The sequence below is a fragment of the Mchenga conophoros genome, linkage group LG7 (assembly GCF_057382185.1).
Source record: "Mchenga conophoros isolate Kocher_MC1m ecotype Shallow Benthic linkage group LG7, M_conophoros_male_GT1.1, whole genome shotgun sequence".
Classification (NCBI taxonomy): domain Eukaryota; kingdom Metazoa; phylum Chordata; class Actinopteri; order Cichliformes; family Cichlidae; genus Mchenga; species Mchenga conophoros.
In genome coordinates, this window is record NC_140532.1 from 43,501,093 (window position 1) to 43,518,204 (window position 17,112).

Genomic DNA, 17,112 nt, shown 5'->3' on the forward strand with positions numbered 1-17,112 from the left:
GCAATTAATAATTTTATTGGTTTAGAGGAGACCAGACTAAACATACAAGTTATGTAAGCCTCAATGGCTTTACTGAGTAATCTTTATTTCTTAATTGTTCCAGGAAACTCAGTAATCAAACTACACAATTGTTACCTTAATTGTCAGCAAATATCTAACAGCACCGATTCTAAAAAGTGTTTTGAACATATCCCTTAATACTTTCAGAGTGATGTTATAGCAAACAATTTCTGACACGAACTAAAAACCATGTGTGTCTCGGTGGATCCATGTGACCACAGGAGGCTTATCTGTGCTCTAGAAGGGGATGCACAGAGAGGAAGTGACACAGCAAAAATGACTTTTCGGAAGCCATTTCTTACATTGATTGTTTCATAGCATGAATATCCAAGCTGTGAAACTGAACTACAGTTCACTGGCAGGTGATTATTAGATATCTCTGCTTTTAAGTTTGCCTGTCAAAGAATCAGAAGTAATCTTACAGACTAGGATGCTGCTGATAAGATAAATGGTACCTAAAATCCACACAGTAAATCGGATAAATGGTGTTTGTTGTATAAAAGAGATGAATTGTCTCCACTTTAATGTTCTAATCTGATGGTGAGAAACATCCCTCTCTCATGACTGCAATTAACTTTTAACAAGAGATAATAATTACTGAATTTGTGCAAATTGGGTAGATATTTGCCTCGTCCCTCTTCACACTACTCTGAGTGGCTGCTGCCTGTCTGCATTTGTTTAGGCATCTGTGCATAAGAGCATTTGCACTGTCAGAACAAAAGTTGGGCCTTTTTAAAGCTGAATTTTCTTACCGTCTGGTTGTCCTCGTAGAGTTTGAGGTCATAGCCGCTTAGCTCAACACAGAAAATGATTGCTGTCACGCCCTCGAAGCAATGAATCCACTTCTTTCTCTCCGAACGCTGTCCGCCCACGTCTACCATCTTGAAGGTGAGCTCCTTAAAGGTGAACTTGTTCTCCACAATCCCAGTGGTCATGTCACGGGATCGTAGGATGTCCTCGACCGTGGGGATGTACTCGGGTGCAGAAATGCGGTCCAGGTCATTTAGGTAGTAGGCAGTGTTGTCCTCTAAGTGGTATTCATTGGATCGTTGAAAGCACTCCTGGACCCCTGAGTCTGCCCACAGACGTTTCATTACCCCTAGCAGCTCTGGAGTAATCTCCCCCTTGCTCTCAGCTGGCCCTGTAAGGGCAAAGAGCTGCACAGCATCATAGGCGCGGTCAGGATTGTGAAAGTCAATTTTAAGAGTGCTGAGAGCACGGATGATGCGGGTGAGAGAGTCGATGGCATTGTACAAGATGAGTGGCTTGTACTCCTTGCAGGCTTCCAGATTGAAGCCTCCACTGTGGATGATTTTCATCTGTTTGACTATGGTGCTCTTGCCAGAGTTGCTGGTGCCCAGCAACAACAGTTTGATCTCACGCCGCTGCCGCTGACTCTCTGAGCGCAAGTGGCGGTCGATCCGCCGCGAGCGCCGCGCCGCTTCCTTCTCCTCCGAGCTCTGACGGCATCCCATGGTCCTCCACCACGTGGTAAACCCAAAGGAACTCGTGCTGCTACTTGATGGGGAAGCAAATAGTAATGAAGTGGTGACTGAATATGTGGCGGTAGAAGGAGAGAAGAGGGGGGTTTGTGTGTACAGGCCTTCAGAGATTTCACAATAGACTAGTTGAGGACAAGACAGGAAAGCTACCACACTGACGAGTGACTCAGGAGTGTTTCATGCTTTTTGTTCAGGGGCAGTCTGTGAGTTCTGTGTGGGCAGAACCCAGACTTGTGGGATGCCCACACAGTGGCCTGGCTCTGAGGTCTGACTGCCTACTGAAGCCTGGGGTTCATAGCAGGGGCTCCCCCTGAGAAAATGTTCTGGAGGAAGGTTCGAGAACGTTCAGTGTATGTCAGTAGAGAAAGTGTTTAGGCTTGATGCGAGCAAATAGCAAACCCCTTTCACTCTCTTCCCACATGGCTCTTGCAGTGTTTTGCCCTTCTTCAGCCTCTGAAATCATCCACCAAAGTTGTATCTTTGGCCTGTTTTGCTTGGTCTTCCTGTGGTGAAATATCTCCCAGTCAACTGAAGGCCTCCAAATCTGCCAACACACAAGACAGAGAGGAGTCGTGAGCAAGATAAATAGCAACAGTTTTATTAATGACAATTGTGCTGAAGCGACAATTCATTATATATGTTTTTGTTTTTCTGGAGGTTAGAAGCTTACTTCAGCACAAATAGTTACCACTGGAGGAATTAACACTTACCTACTTTGTCTGGTACCTACACAAACAGATCAGCTGACAACAGACTCTCTCCTAGGGGAGTGAGGTTCATATCATGTCCATTTTTTGTGCAATTATAGACAATATGTTTTCATTTGCTTGTAATGGATTGTATTTTTTGCATCTTAAGTCTATGGTTATAAAAGCGAAAGTTACATTTAAAAGCTCCATTTGGCAATACCTTTTAAATCAGTCATAGTATTTACTGTGAAAATACCATGTTTTACATTTTGTAGTTAGACTTTTTGCAGTACAAACTTGAAGTAATCTTTTTTTTTTGTCTGTCACATCATTGTGGAGGAATTTTGCTCCACTCTTCAGTTGCTTCAGTTCATTGAGGTTTGCAAGAATTTGTTTCTGCACAACTCTCTTAAGGTCTTACCACAACACTTCAGTCAGGTTGCGATCTGGACTTTGACTCGGTCATTGCAACAACTTGATCTTTCCTTTTGCAAACATTCTGTTGTGGATTTGCTGCTGTGCTCGGGATAATTGTCTTGCATGACCCAATTTTAGCAAAGTTTGAGCTGTCAGATAGATGGCTTCACATTTGACTCTAAAATACTTTGGTACACAAAGGAGTTCATGGTCCATTCAATGATTACACGGTGCCCAGGTTGTGTGGCTGCAAAACAAGCCTGAATCATTTGCCCTAAACCACCATGCTTAGTATGTGGGATGCCCACACAGTGTGCTGATATGCCGCCTTTGGTTTTCACCAGATGTAGAGCTTTGCATCTTAGCCAAAGATCTCCACTCTGGTCTTATCTGTCCAAAGGACATTGTTACAGAAGTCCTGTAGTTTGTTGAGATTCACCTTTGCAAACCTAAGCTGTGCTACCATGTTCAATTTAGAGAGAAGAAGCTTTCTATTGGCAACCCTTCAAAAAAGCTATACTTATTCAGTTTTCTAATTGTGCTGTCATGAACTTTAACTAAGATGTAGCTCAGGTTGGGTTTTTTTCTGGGTTTTTTTATTTATTTATTTATTTATTTTCTGAGCATTGCCCTGGGGTGAATTTGCTGGGATGTCCACTCTCAAGAAGATGGTGGCATTGTGTTAACACACACTTGAATGCTCCAGACCTGCAAACTGCCAAAACTCCTGCTTTTATAGAGATGCTAACACTTATTGATGGTCAGTTAATCTCTGTATTTTATTATTAGTATCTGGTGTCCTCTTTCCCTCTTCTTTCTATGTAAGCAGTAAGTGTGCTTACTTTTAAAAACTTCTCTGATTGTAACTATTAACATTTTGCTCGAAGACTGGGACTAAGTCGTTATCCAAACAAGCTGCATACTAAAGGCCATAGACGTACTTATGGTAGGTGTTTGAATGAGGGAGCTCTAAAGGTGCTGGTAGATTTATTTCTGAGCTCGAGGGAGTAGGGATAGCACTGCTTTTGGTTTTTATGCCAAGCCAAGCTCTAGCCTAGTATGACATTATTATCTGCATATTTATGCAAAACTGAGAAGAAGAAATGAAAAATAAATGCACTATTGATTCTTCCTTGATCCAGCAGATAGTTACTGAAAGCATGCTTACTAACCTGCACACTTCCCATTTAAACATTGTCATAATACCTATGTTCTGCCTCTTCAGATTACTTCCCTTAACAGGAGTCTTTTGTTACCACTTACTCTGAGGCAAGCTAACCCTGCCTATCCACTTAACAGTACCACACACAGACTCATTTTATACACAATCAAGGTCAAACATAGGATTGAACCAGGCGAGATAAACTAAAAAAACAAAAAACAAACAAACACTATCCACCGTTTGAAAGGGAAGTGATGCAGTGTAAACAAAAATGTGTTTTCTCTTGCAAACAACAGCATCTCATGCTAGTTCCCTCACAAGCCAGTGTCTCTGCCTGCACTCTTTCTGCGCTGGTGTTCAGTAAAACAAGGTGAAATGCTTATTTACTATCAAAGTGGAAAATAACAGGCTCAAGCCAGCAGGTGCCTCTCATGCTTTCATGCTACTGCAAAGCTCTTACTCTTTGTCCAGTCATATGTGTGGCTATCTTTCATATTTCACATGCAAATAGTTTTCGTTCATCTCCCATTTTCATACATTATTTGCATATGGCATCACTTTTATTTAAATAAAACAAATACTGCATTGGAAGAAGCTTGGTTGCTTGAATTTACATAAATGTCTCAAATGTCCAGAGGCTGACGTGAATAATTACAAGCAAGAATAACTGTGCTACTGTTGTTTCTATCAGATTCAGCAACAAATGGGTGCACACTGGAACAGACTAAGCGATGGCAGAATATTGGTATTATCTTTAGACACACACAGAGAGAAGGAGAGCACCTTTTTTTACTCTGGTGCGTGGCGTCCACTCTTCAAAAGACAAAGGACAACAAAGCAGAACAAAGCCATAATAAAGCATCATGACACAGACAGAAAAGAGAGTTGGTTCCTGGCTTCAGGCACCTTACTACCCTCTCAAAATGGCAAAGCCAGCCAAACCGGTTAATGCACATCACTGATTTTTAGAGCCCATGAAACACATTAAAGCTGCGTGCGAAGTCATTCCATTTTGTTATTTCACAAATATGCAGCTCTGACATTTCTGCACTTTTTGAAGTTATACCTCTTATTTGATAATTTCTGTGGAAGTAGTGCACTGGTGAAGTAATATTAGACACATTTACACACTGCATGGAGAGGAACGTGGGCTTTTTCTTCCTTACACATGGATAACTAGAGCATATCGCAGCAGGAACCCACAAAATTTTAACAAAAAACAAACACAAATTAATTAGGGAAGTGCCTAGAGGATGAAAACATGCTTACTCTTTGTAACAAATTATACAGTCTAGTTTAAAGTCGAAATAGCTCCAAATGCAAGCGACAGCAAATAAATAATTAGCTTTTAAAGGTCAAGAAAATATCATTTCTATATCAGGATTTCACATCATGCTTACAGTGCCAACTTTACTTTACAAGGATACATCTCAGGCTTTGGTAAAACTTACAAAGAGTTTGGCGCAAAGACTTAAAATGTAATTGTAACCAGACACAATACTATCACAAAGGCCCCAAATTCATTCCACAGCATGACAACAACCCCAAATATATCCAGGCAATATACAACAGATGCCACTGTGACCTGATCTCAACATCATGGAGCCAGTTCAAGAATACATGAAGACAAATGAAACTAAAGGCGCCTACAGACTGTGGGCTTTCAGCAGTCTTGTAAACTGCATGCCGCTGTTGACAAAAAGACCTCTGGACGACACACACAAGCAGCATTTCTGATGTCACAAATGACGTGAAGCCTATGAGCTGGTTCGAGTCACACAGGGTCATTTATGTAGCGTGTCTCAGTCTCCTCACGCCATATCTCAAGCACACCTCACCAGTTTTTTTTCTGTGTATTTAAGCTGATGAATTTCCCATCGTGACATTTAAGCATTGCTGCCTGCAGATTCAACCATTCCACCACCCCAACATCCACCGATAGGCTCCAGGAGGATATTTACTCATCACTTCACAATTTTTATCAAATTTTTGTCTTCTTTTTCCCTTAGTCTGTGTTTTGCCACAGCTCTCTTTTTTATCTTTTCTCTTTCTCTTCATCCACCACCATCACCAACCAGTTATAGCAGATGGTCGCCCCTCCCTGAGTCTGGTTCTCTGGGAGTTTTTACTTCCCACCATTGCACAGTGCTTGATCATAAGGGATCGCTTGAATGTTGGGGTTTTCTCCAGAATACCGCAGGATCTTTACCTTGGGGCGGCCGTTGCTGTGAATTGTTACACACCTGAACTGAATTGAATATTTGCACTAGATGGCAAACTCTAACTGCATCCTGCTGCTGTAATAAATCATGTGAGTTAGTAACTTTGTTTTCTTTTTTTGTTGCCTCCACTTATTCCACTTGGGTTTGTTTTTGTATTTTTTTTTATTATGCCAATGTATTTTTGATTATTGTGCGCTTTCATGTCTCGCCCTATAGGTTGCTCAGTTGACCACAGTTGCACTACATGGACAAATGTGGGACACCTACACATCACACCTACAGGAGCCGTTTAACCATGGAAACCTGTGCAATGAAGCTCTCAGGGGAAATTTGTTGTGCTGATGTTAATGCCAGAGGAGGTTTGTAACTAAAGAAAATAAGTCAACAGAGCATTGATGACTTTTACACACAATGTGTCACAGTGCTTACAGTTGACGGTGACATATCCATTAGAAGACATTTCACAAACTGACTTGTTGAAAAGGTGGCATCTTGTTCAATTACAACATTGAAATCCAGCGAGCTCTTTAGAACAACGCATTCTTTCACGAATGTTTGTAAAGGCAGACTGCATGGCTCTGTGTTTGATTTTATACACCTGAATTCAAAGATTAATAGGTGTGGCCCAGTACTTTTGTCCATATAGAGTATTTTTAGTTGCAACTACCAACTTTGAACCTCTCTCACAGTGCAACACTGGAGCACTGTAAGATATAACGATTCTCTCCTGTTGGTCAGTTTTTGTCTGGGAAAGTGCAAAATTGCTCAGCTTAACACAGCATGAATCCACTACAAGGTCTCAAAGATCATTGGAGGAGCTCACCTTGCAAATGGATTGAAAAACTGTTTGCAAGTCTACAATACAAAGCTTCTCCTGTTTTTTTGTTTGTTTGTTTGTTTTGTTGCATTGACTAAATACACTAACTATTGATTTGATTTTGCTGCATTTTGCACAAAATAGTTCTGAATATTTGTACTAGAACTATTGCAGACCGTCTTCTAGAAAGTGAGTGTTATGGGTACATCGAATGACTGAGTATCAGCATGGAGGCCGAGTGATGAGTGAATGCAGAGCCACGGGGGCCAGGCAGAAAGGACAGCATCTTGATGCATCATGAGGGCTGAAGAAATCTGATAGCCATCATGTGACAGAGCCTGGTCACTCTCTTGCCTTTCCTGCACAGCTCTGGCTGCACACGGCCCATCATCTCCCCCTTCACTACTGCTCCCAGAGGCTTACCTCTAATTATTAATTCACCATGCTGCAAATAATTACAATCACACGATTGATTCAAGATGAGTATATGCAGTCACGGTGGTTTCTGTTGTATAACCTCTCCTACTGTCCTACTGCTGTAGTTATTTAGCCCACGAAAATGCTCTTACAATTAGGGTCAGTCACATTAGATTGAGTGGCGATTTTAATCCATTAGAGGCTGAATGGTATTGCTCAGACATGAAATTTGTTCAAAGAAAAATGCATTATGTAACGACTACAGATGACTTACCAGAATGGACAGTATGTGAACAAACATTGACATCTCATACTGATGTTTAAACACACAGGAAGGATCACACCATATAGGTAGGTAGGGAAAGTGTTTCTTTTAGTCACATCAGTTAAAAGCCTTAGTTTTTAAACAGAATTTAAACATTAGTTAAAATTAAACTGGAGTGGTGACCAGATCCTGACAGTGAACTTAGTTTTCCGGATAAGAACAGCCATTAGAAAGCATGTTTGGAAGATCTGATTGCAGCTAATGAAGACATGTTGCTGAAGTCTGCTTTGTGAAATGAAACTTATGTCAACGGAATAACAAAGAAAAGGCAACTGAAGGTCCAAGACGGTGCTGAGATGTGCAATGATGAGACTGACAAATGCAGTACAGAACTGCTGGTGATATGCAGAATGGAAATTCTACTGTTTTTATAAATGAAAAGGAAAAATGTCGAATGTTAAAAGAAAGGTGAAAAGTGCAGGTGTGCTTTTAGTCATCTTGTAATGGTTTATGAATGAGGTGAGCAGGGCTGTGTGTGTGTGTGTGTGTGTGTGTGTGTGTGTGTGTGTGTGTGTGTGTGTGTGTGTGTGTGTGTGTGTGTGTGTTTTAAATCCATGGCCAGCGGGCTTCAGTTTCAGTTGTTGTATTGCAAAAACCCCTAACCTAAGAATACTGTCTCCAACAGGTAATAAGCAGGCAAGTTAATTCACAGGCAGATTTATTATTTAATCAGCAATTATTGAAATCCATACTGAATGAATCCAAAAGGTAGGACATTTATTATGACTAATGTCTCAGTCACACTAGAGTGAAAATGAGGCAGCAAAGACCTTGCAACTAGGTAGTCTGATTATTGCATTTTTTTTTGTTTTATTTTTATTTTTTTGCATTTGGTTATGAGTTGAAAGAAATCTACAGTCACAGGTTGCAAGTAGTTGCAGTAACAAACTGGTTGAGTGTGTAGCACCCTCAACCTCTTGGTGACCACTTACAAGGTGATTGTGCAGATGTGGTAAGAAGCCCATCTCCAAACAATCACAGTCCGACTCAGACTGACTCAAATTGCCAAAGGTTTGCAAATAACTGCTATCTAATTAATAAACGCAGACAGGCCAACTCCAATTCCTATATTAAAGTAAAGTACGCCAACTAGATCACTATTTATGGAGGAGTTTCTGAATTTTGGATTCAAATCTATGAGTTTCAGGCCATTCTTGTGAATTTCTGTGTATGTAGACAGCAACAGAATTGCCATTTTAATCGAATGATTACAGTTAACCATTATCACAAAGAGACTGCATGCAGTTCAATTGCAAGGTGATGACAGACTAAATGCAGACTGACTCTGTCCTATTACCATTTTATTGAAGTCTTAGTGCACCAAAGTTGCTTTGAAGATGCCAACTGAGTGCGAGTTGTCCCTGTCTGTGAAGAAACCATTTTAAAGTTCATTGCACACATTTGCAATCATTTTGGTCATGCTACAGTCTCCCACCAGTTTTCCCTTGTGTGACTGTAATATAAGCAGAACTATCTGGGAAGTGGCACCTGTGACGTGAAACTGCAACTATTTCATTTAGTGTTTCTAATAGGATCACACAGAAATTCACATGTAATTCTTCTTGATGAACACTTATCAGCCGCAGCATTAAAACCACTGATAGGTGGTGTGGATGACCTTGCGTTGTGTATATCACATTTTTTCCCAATGTAATGTTCCACTGGGAACCACTGGGTCCAGGTAGCACCAGTCACAGCATGTTTGTAGACCACTCCAGCCTCCTGAAACAGGACAGACTGCCCCACAAGTCCCAAAGATTCCGCAGGAGTGGGTTGGGAAAGACACGAGAACGACGAGGACTTCACCCAACTTTCTGGAGCCCAGTCCAGTCGAGCATTTGTACCCTGTGCTGGAACAGTGCTTATGTGTTCTGACCAAAAGGCATCTGTTTTGCTGACTGAAAGCTTGCTTACTGCTCACAAAAAAAAGTTACTAGTAAGTAAGCAACTTACTGGAATCAAGATAAAGAATTTTCTTCCCCTGTTTTTATAGTCATATCTGAAACCTCAGAAATGAAACAGAAGCTAATCTCTAGCAGTGATCAAACCTTTGAGTATGTCATTTTTCACTTCTGCCTTCAGAGTAATTGTCATATTTATATAGAAAAGTCCAGTCTAAAACGAAACTGAGGTGTTCTCGAGTAAGAGATTCTTAAAAACCATCAGCCCTTAAAGCCAGTTGCCCAATCATGTGATTACCACAGAGGTGGTGAATAATCTGAGATGACTGCAACTTCCAAGAAGTTATGAATAACACCATTTGGTACAGACTGGATTTTCTTAAGTCAATTTGACCGACAGGTGATGATGCAATAAGTTTAAAAGCTTTCTTTCCTAAATGAAGGTATATATAAGAAAATGCCCTCATCTGTCAGGCTGGCATTGACACAGTCATGGATATTATTTGGAGCTGTGCTCATGTTTTTATGTTACTTCTACCATAAATATTTAAAAAAACACATCCACATTCATACAGCAAAGACTCTTGAAATAAGGAAGTGTTTTATTTGGAAGAAGATGAGAATTTTATATTTAGCTCGGTAAAAACTAATTTGAATTGAAGGCATGTGATTCACATCTTATACAGTATTTTCCTGAATACTTTGGACCACAACATCATTGTGGTTGATGCACTACACATGACTGAAATTAAGTCTGAAAGCTCAAACTGCCTTTTAGCTGCTCCGGCTTCAGATACAGAGAAAGCGAGTGAGTGAAGTAGATACCATATGGAGAAATATTAGAGATTATTACATTAGCCACAAAATGACTTGCAAACTTTAATCTTTGACAAATGTTACATGTTTATATAGCAGACATAAGCGGAGAGGCTTAAGTGGAGGGACCAGTGGCGCGTTTGATGTATTTCTACCCCCTTTGTGAGCCAGAAAATACCCGTCTACAAAACTGACATTGATTTTAAACTCAAATGCACTCTTGTGAGGTGTCATGGCAGTGTGCTGATAGACAGATAGCCTTACAAAGTATACAAAGCAGCTTTTGTGGTAATTCCTGCTACAGTAGGTGTCTCCAAAACCACATATTGGCTATTCATAAGTGAAGAGAGTTCAAACACAAAAGCCTCGCTCAACGTCACCTTCTTGAAAGAAATGAGAGAAGGCTGTAATATTCAGACACTTTTGTTTCATGTCCCTCTAAATCCACACCCGAACCTCTTGATCTAAATAACGCTACCCTTTGTCAGCAAAAGCCACTACTGCATGTTCGTGAGGACGCAAATCAGGTCACATGACATTCATGCAGGTCAAGTCCCATTTATCGGTTTGTTCTTACTGGATGTGACGACAGTGAACTCTTTTTTTATAGTTTCTTAGTTTTCCTTATTTGTTATTTTGGATACTTCAGGTCATTTTATATTAGTTTTATGTTCATCAAGTTATTGCATAATATCGTCTGTTTATTGTTTATTTTGCTTTTGTTTAGCAATGAAGTGCGCCTGTCATTTTGTGTGGTTGCATGCAGTTGTGCTGTGCGGTTACTGCTGATCAGTTTGTGCAGTTTTTTCATTCTGAACTCTGATTTCATCATTTGTAATGTTTCCAATTGTGCCTTTAGTGGTTTTGCAACAGTTTCCAATGTGGACTTGTAGGTGTCTGCACAAGGACAAGCAAGGACACCGAAGCTTTAGCTGCACGAGGCAATCACAGTTGTTAAGAATGAATTGTCTCAAGTTACATTTACAAAAAACAAGACATTTCACTCAGTGACTGATAACCTGTTGGTAACTGTCTTTTTTAAGTTACAATAATATATTGTGAAAGATGCTGCAGCCTTTCTATCATCGTTGCCAGCTTGATATACTTGAGTGGCTCCAGTGTGGAAATTATGACCCAGATAACCAGGATTTCTTATCACAGAAAATAAGAAAAAGACACTAAAATGGGCCTTGTGAAAAAAGTAATCATTTACAGGCAGCGCTGCTGACAAATTAGCTTGGAGCAGCACGAGCAGTTACATAACCCACTCTTAATTTTTCTTTTGTGTACGTTATTTAATTGTACTGCTGGGTTTGTGTGTTCTCATTTGTCCCAGTGGCATTCTGTTTAGGTCTCCTACCAAGAAGCAGAGCAGGGGCTGAGAGGAGTCTTAAATCAGTGCTGCTCGAGCTTCTGGAAAGGGTGCTGGAGATGTTACCAGTCTGGGAAGGTTTCCAGGAAATCTTACATCTAACAGCTAATACACAGCAAGATAAAATGGAACTGGTTACTGTGGCTATGACAATCTAAATCTCTCAAAAATCCTTGTGGGGAAACAAACAAATAAAAAAGGCTGGATTTTTTAACCATACTGCATTTGTTGTGTAGATAATTGCTGTCACTTTGCTTCCACGGGTAAAAAAAAACAAACATAGATTGACTCTAATTGATAGATTATTCACTGTTGCGAGTATTATCATGTGAAGCAGGGCACGCTGGGCAGAAATCTAGCTAGATGAAGTAGGATGAAAGCACAGAGTGTGTTTATAGAGAGCTGCGACGTGTAATAGGACAGAAAGAATTGGTAAATAATATCTGGGTTATCTGAACGCTGCACTGAATGATTTTCATGTTTCAGTTCATTGACTGGCTGTGCTGCAACACAACGCTGCAGAATGAGCGACATAAAGCAGACAGTGAGTTTCATGCTTTGAGCTGCAAACTGATGCTAGCTGCTAATACAGATTCTGTAGATTATGGTGGTCCATGTGATGCTTTCAGATAAACATGCCATGTGTCTTGTCGATCGTGATAACTGAAAGGCACTCTGTTGGTTTGCATATCTCACAGGAATTAAATAAACAAAGTTTTCCAACCTAGAAGGCCCGGTTCTATGTGATGAGTCAGAGCTTTGTGGTCGCCCCACTTTACGTCACATTCACAGCTCTATTCAGCAGTTTGCACCTCTTTAGATTTAACCATATGGCTTAACCTTCATTTTTTTCTAATAACACACTAATAATCCTCACTTCTTATACATCAGCGTTCTTGAGAGGAGATTGGATTATAGTGAAAACTAAAGAAGCAGTAAGCCTTGTCATCCAGGCTGAGAGCTGATAGATAGTTAACAACATATATACACTGAAGAGGCATTTGAATGGGCTGTCAAAGAAAAACTAGTCTAGTCTGCAGCCATGTGTCTGAGAAGCATCTGAGGAGAGGCATTCTGAGAACCTGTAATGACCGCACAGTTGCTTCAAAAACACGTGTCAGGAGACCAACCATTGGCTGGTGGTTGCAGTTAAGTGAACTCAAAATCACCAACATCACTTATGTTCCCTCTGTAAACACTCTTGAAACACTGTGGATCAAAAATGGCCTTAAATGCTCTTTTAAAAAAAAGTTCCATATCTGAGTCTGGTCATTGTAAACTCTTAATTTAGCCCTCAAAATTGTTTCTTTAACATTTCACGTTCTTACTTTCCATCACGTCCTCACCGCAGACCTCTGAGGAAGATGCCTGCGTAGTATACACATGTGAGGACACAACTCATTCATTACTGAAAACAATGATGGGCAGTGTTCTCCTCTCTCCACTCCCCCAAAACAGTGGGCTATTTAGAGGGTGGAGACAGGGTGGGGGTGAGGTCGCTGTATGATAGATGCTTTTCCGTGATAATACTCTGTTTAATGTTCCTCATCTCAGCGGCTGTGTTCCCCCTTCTCTAATCCAGCGGGTCACACTGAATCACAAGGCCAGCCAGCGATGACAATGGCATGTTTGTGCACAGGCTGAGCCTGTACGCTGTGTGATGTGAAGGGATAAGATGGCACAAGGTGGACACTAGAGGCTCGCGTGCACGTGCTGCTGTATAAAAGCAAACGGGGGCGCGCATGCATGCCTTTGGATACAGTAGGCATTCTTCGGCTTTTGAACCGTATTAGGTAGATCAAATGCAGGTTGGTGCTATGAACACTGTAATCTGCATTCAAACACTCACTACAGCACAGCATTCATTTGGGTCATGACAGATAAGATAAACGCCTTCTCTAACAGAAGGAAATTGCGGGTAACAGACACTTTCAGGCTTCTACAACCCACAGGCATTATCTGCTGTTAGTGATTTGATAACGGGAACAGGAAAAAGAGAAACATCTTACACTGCAGCAGATGCAACACTTTAATTGCCATTAACCCACCCAATGAGCTCTGTAGAATTAAAGCACAAAGGACAATGACAAATGAAAAGGGAAAAAAGTGCTACTTAAACTATTAGGCGCAAACTATCTTTGATGTTACAGTGGGTTTCTGGTGCGGAAGTCTTGGAGATGACGATGAAGTATGTTTTTCAATAAATGAGTTCAATTAGACGAGTATAGTTTAACTGTATGTTGTGTGTTTACATGAAGAAAGAGCCTAGAGCATCGGCTATGTGAAAGTGCCGAACTTTATGGAAACAGCAAGGAGCAAGAAGAAGTCACCGAGATACACCACCAGCCTCACGTCATTTTCAGATGTTTTCTTGGAAAAGGCGACCTGCACGCCCTCATCAAAACAAAGAAAAGTGGCTGTGATCCAGAAAGCCTGAACTAAGAGTACAGACTGTAAAGCTTGCCTCTCCTTTTCTCTCTCTCTCTCTATATATGTGGCATATATCAGCTTTCACTTCTTCCACTGAAGATCAACATCCCTCAGCAGTCGGTTGTAGGCCGTAGCCCTCGCTCACCACCACCCTCTCTCTCCACCACCTCCTTGTTGTCATATGACCACTGTTATGTGTGTGCAGTGGAACACAAAGTTGCTCTGTTAGTCCCCTCTGCTGTGCCCTCTCATCACTCAGATTTGAGTGCTGGAAGCAAGGCCCTCTTGCTGGCCTGCCTCAGGAAAACAGACAGTCCCCTGTATGCGACTACCAGCAAAGATTAGAAAGGAGGGCAACGAGAGAGAGAGAGAGAGAGAGAAGGATGAATTGAGCTGGTGTGGTTTTATATAACACCAAAGATAATCTAATCCTTACTCATTCACTGAACCCCACCCTAAGATTTTGTTCGATTCCTCTGACAGCTTTCCCTCATTGATGCTTTACTGTGAAGTCGATTATTAGCCCTTTCTACAATCAGCGGCTGCCTGTTGAAAATGAGCTGCCAAAGCATGTCTTACAGCTGTTTGTGTGGAGATGACACTTTGTTCCAGTACCTGGCTAGGATTAAAGACCCAAAACAAACACAAATGCTGAGCCAGCTGAACAGAGCGGTGCCCCGCCTGAACATAGCGGCAAAGCAGCTCCAACACACATACACACACACACATACCTTAGGGACACGCATTTCCTTAGTGTTTATTTAACCGTGCCTGCATAAAGATTGGGCTTCATGTTCACTCTCACAACTACCAAGACAAACGCTGTAAGAGTTGTGTGATAATTCTGCTGGTCCCCCTCCAGGAAATAAATGACACCTTAGATTAATCATTTTATTAAGTAGGCTGCTGAGGGAGCTACGCTCAGGCCCCCTTGGTACTTAACTGTAATAGAGCTGAGTTTAATTGTCCAAGCTGGTGGTGTGCTCACCTACAAGGTTAAAAAGATTGCTAAAAGTGCACCGGACGGTGACGCTGGCCTGCTCGGTGTTGCGAGTGACTACCTCAACAGCCGCTGTCACTTTAAAACCAACTGTGTCCCTGCTGTCCCCTGCCATTATGTCACCCAGTGGAATGGATGTAGCAAGTAACAAAAGAGGTGGAAGGAGGTCAACTCAGCATAGGGTTTGCTACACTATTGCTCTTATTTGAATATGAAAAGCAGTGCAGTGTAACCGCACACTGCCACGTTATATATATATATATATATAGGTCAAAATGGGAGATGCCCCCAAGGGTGGTGGAGAATGACCGAGCTAAGATCCTGTGGGACTTCCAGATACAGACGCACAAAATGGTGGTGGCTAACCAACCGGACATAGTGGTGGTAGACAAACAGAAGAAGACGGCCGTAGTGATCGATGTAGCGGTTCCGAATGACAGCAATATCAGGAAGAAGGAACACGAGAAGCTGGAGAAATACCAAGGGCTCAGAGAAGAGCTCGAGAGGATGTGGAGGGTGAAGGTAACAGTGGTCCCCGTGGTAATCGGAGCACTAGGTGCGGTGACTCCCAAGCTAGGCGAGTGGCTCCAGCAGATCCCGGGAACAACATCGGAGAAGAGCGCAGTCCTGGGAACAGCTAAGATACTGCACAGGACCCTCAAGCTCCCAGGCCTCTGGTAGAGGACCCGAGCTTGAAGGATAAACCGCCCACAGGGGCGTGCTGGGTAAAAAATATATGTATACATATATATATATAGGTTTATATATATATATATATATATACACTTGTTTTCTCCGACCTCACGTCCAAATGATCGGCATGAGGGTATCGTGACATTTTTAAGTGTGCGCGCGCATGTGCATGTGTGTGTGTGTGTGTGTGTGTGTGTGTTTGTGTCTGAAACTTGAAGGCCCATTATGTAAGCATGTGATTAACCTTTATACTTCACACTGGACCTTGTCATCCCTCATTTTAAAGCCAAGGTCATCGGTGACCTCTGACATTTGTAACATGTTGCAGGGAGAAGTGGAAAAAACAAACAAACTGCACAGCTGAAATGAAATGAGATGAATCTGTATTTAGAGCAGCGCACGTTGCTGACTGGAGCTGAAACATGCGAGATATAGGGAGAATGCAGGGAGAATGCAAAACGTTCACTGTTTTGCACCAAATCCTGGTTCAGGCTGCAATGTTACAGCCCACAGTTTCTTTCTTTCACCCAAGACAGGCATCTTCTCTTGAGATAGCATCACGATGCATCTGCAGGTTTTTGTTACAAGCTCTAAACAACAGGTCAGATCCCTTGAAGTCAAACATATGTGGGCAAAATGACTAATATCAATACCTTTTGTTTTACATTGATTTCAGTCATATCCTACTTGAAGATTGCATGTGATTTACAAACAGAACGTTCATCGAAAAAGTGCTAAAAGTCTGGCCTTGTCTGAAAATGCAAAGCATTTAGTTTCGTAGGAACACTAGATTGAATTTCCTGCTGCCCCTAATGGGTTTATCTGCATTTGTAGATGCTGTACGACAGTATTTCCTTCCACTTATTTTAATCAATCTACCATTTCTGAGCCATCCTGAGATCACTGGTCCTCAAGACAGAAGAAGAAAGAAGGCGTGGTGGAATTTCCACCATCTTTGCCTTGCTTCACAGATGTCTCAGGGCCTCACTGGCGCTGCTGCTTTTGCTGGTGGAACTATCACAGACACATCCATCACTTTGTCTTCGCCCAGAACGAGCGCTGGCTTTCTACCACCGTGACATTAACACAGTCTTTTGGTCCCACTCATCCGTCCATTCTGTTCGAAATCTTGCCTTTCCTTCTTTCCCTCTCTTGCTCGATGCTGCATCAACCTCCGCCCCTCTGCCACATCTGCCTCCCTATCGTTAAATCCCTGGCCCCTCAACCCCTCCCTGCTTTGCTTTCTCTTTTTCTCTCTTGAGCATGTAACACAAACACACATACAATAT

The 17,112-nt window shown here is 41.7% G+C and overlaps 1 protein-coding gene across 1 annotated transcript in view; it reads right to left on the reverse strand.

Moving 5' to 3' along the window:
- gnaz (guanine nucleotide binding protein (G protein), alpha z polypeptide) overlaps positions 1–17,112 on the reverse strand; it is a 33,022-nt gene that overhangs the window by 14,690 nt on the left and 1,220 nt on the right. Inside the window, exon 2 of the mRNA XM_085279421.1 lies at positions 813–2,106. Within this exon, the coding sequence (XP_085135547.1) occupies positions 813–1,535 (723 nt within the window). The 5' untranslated portion in view covers positions 1,536–2,106. The remainder of the gene's footprint in view (positions 1–812; positions 2,107–17,112) is intronic.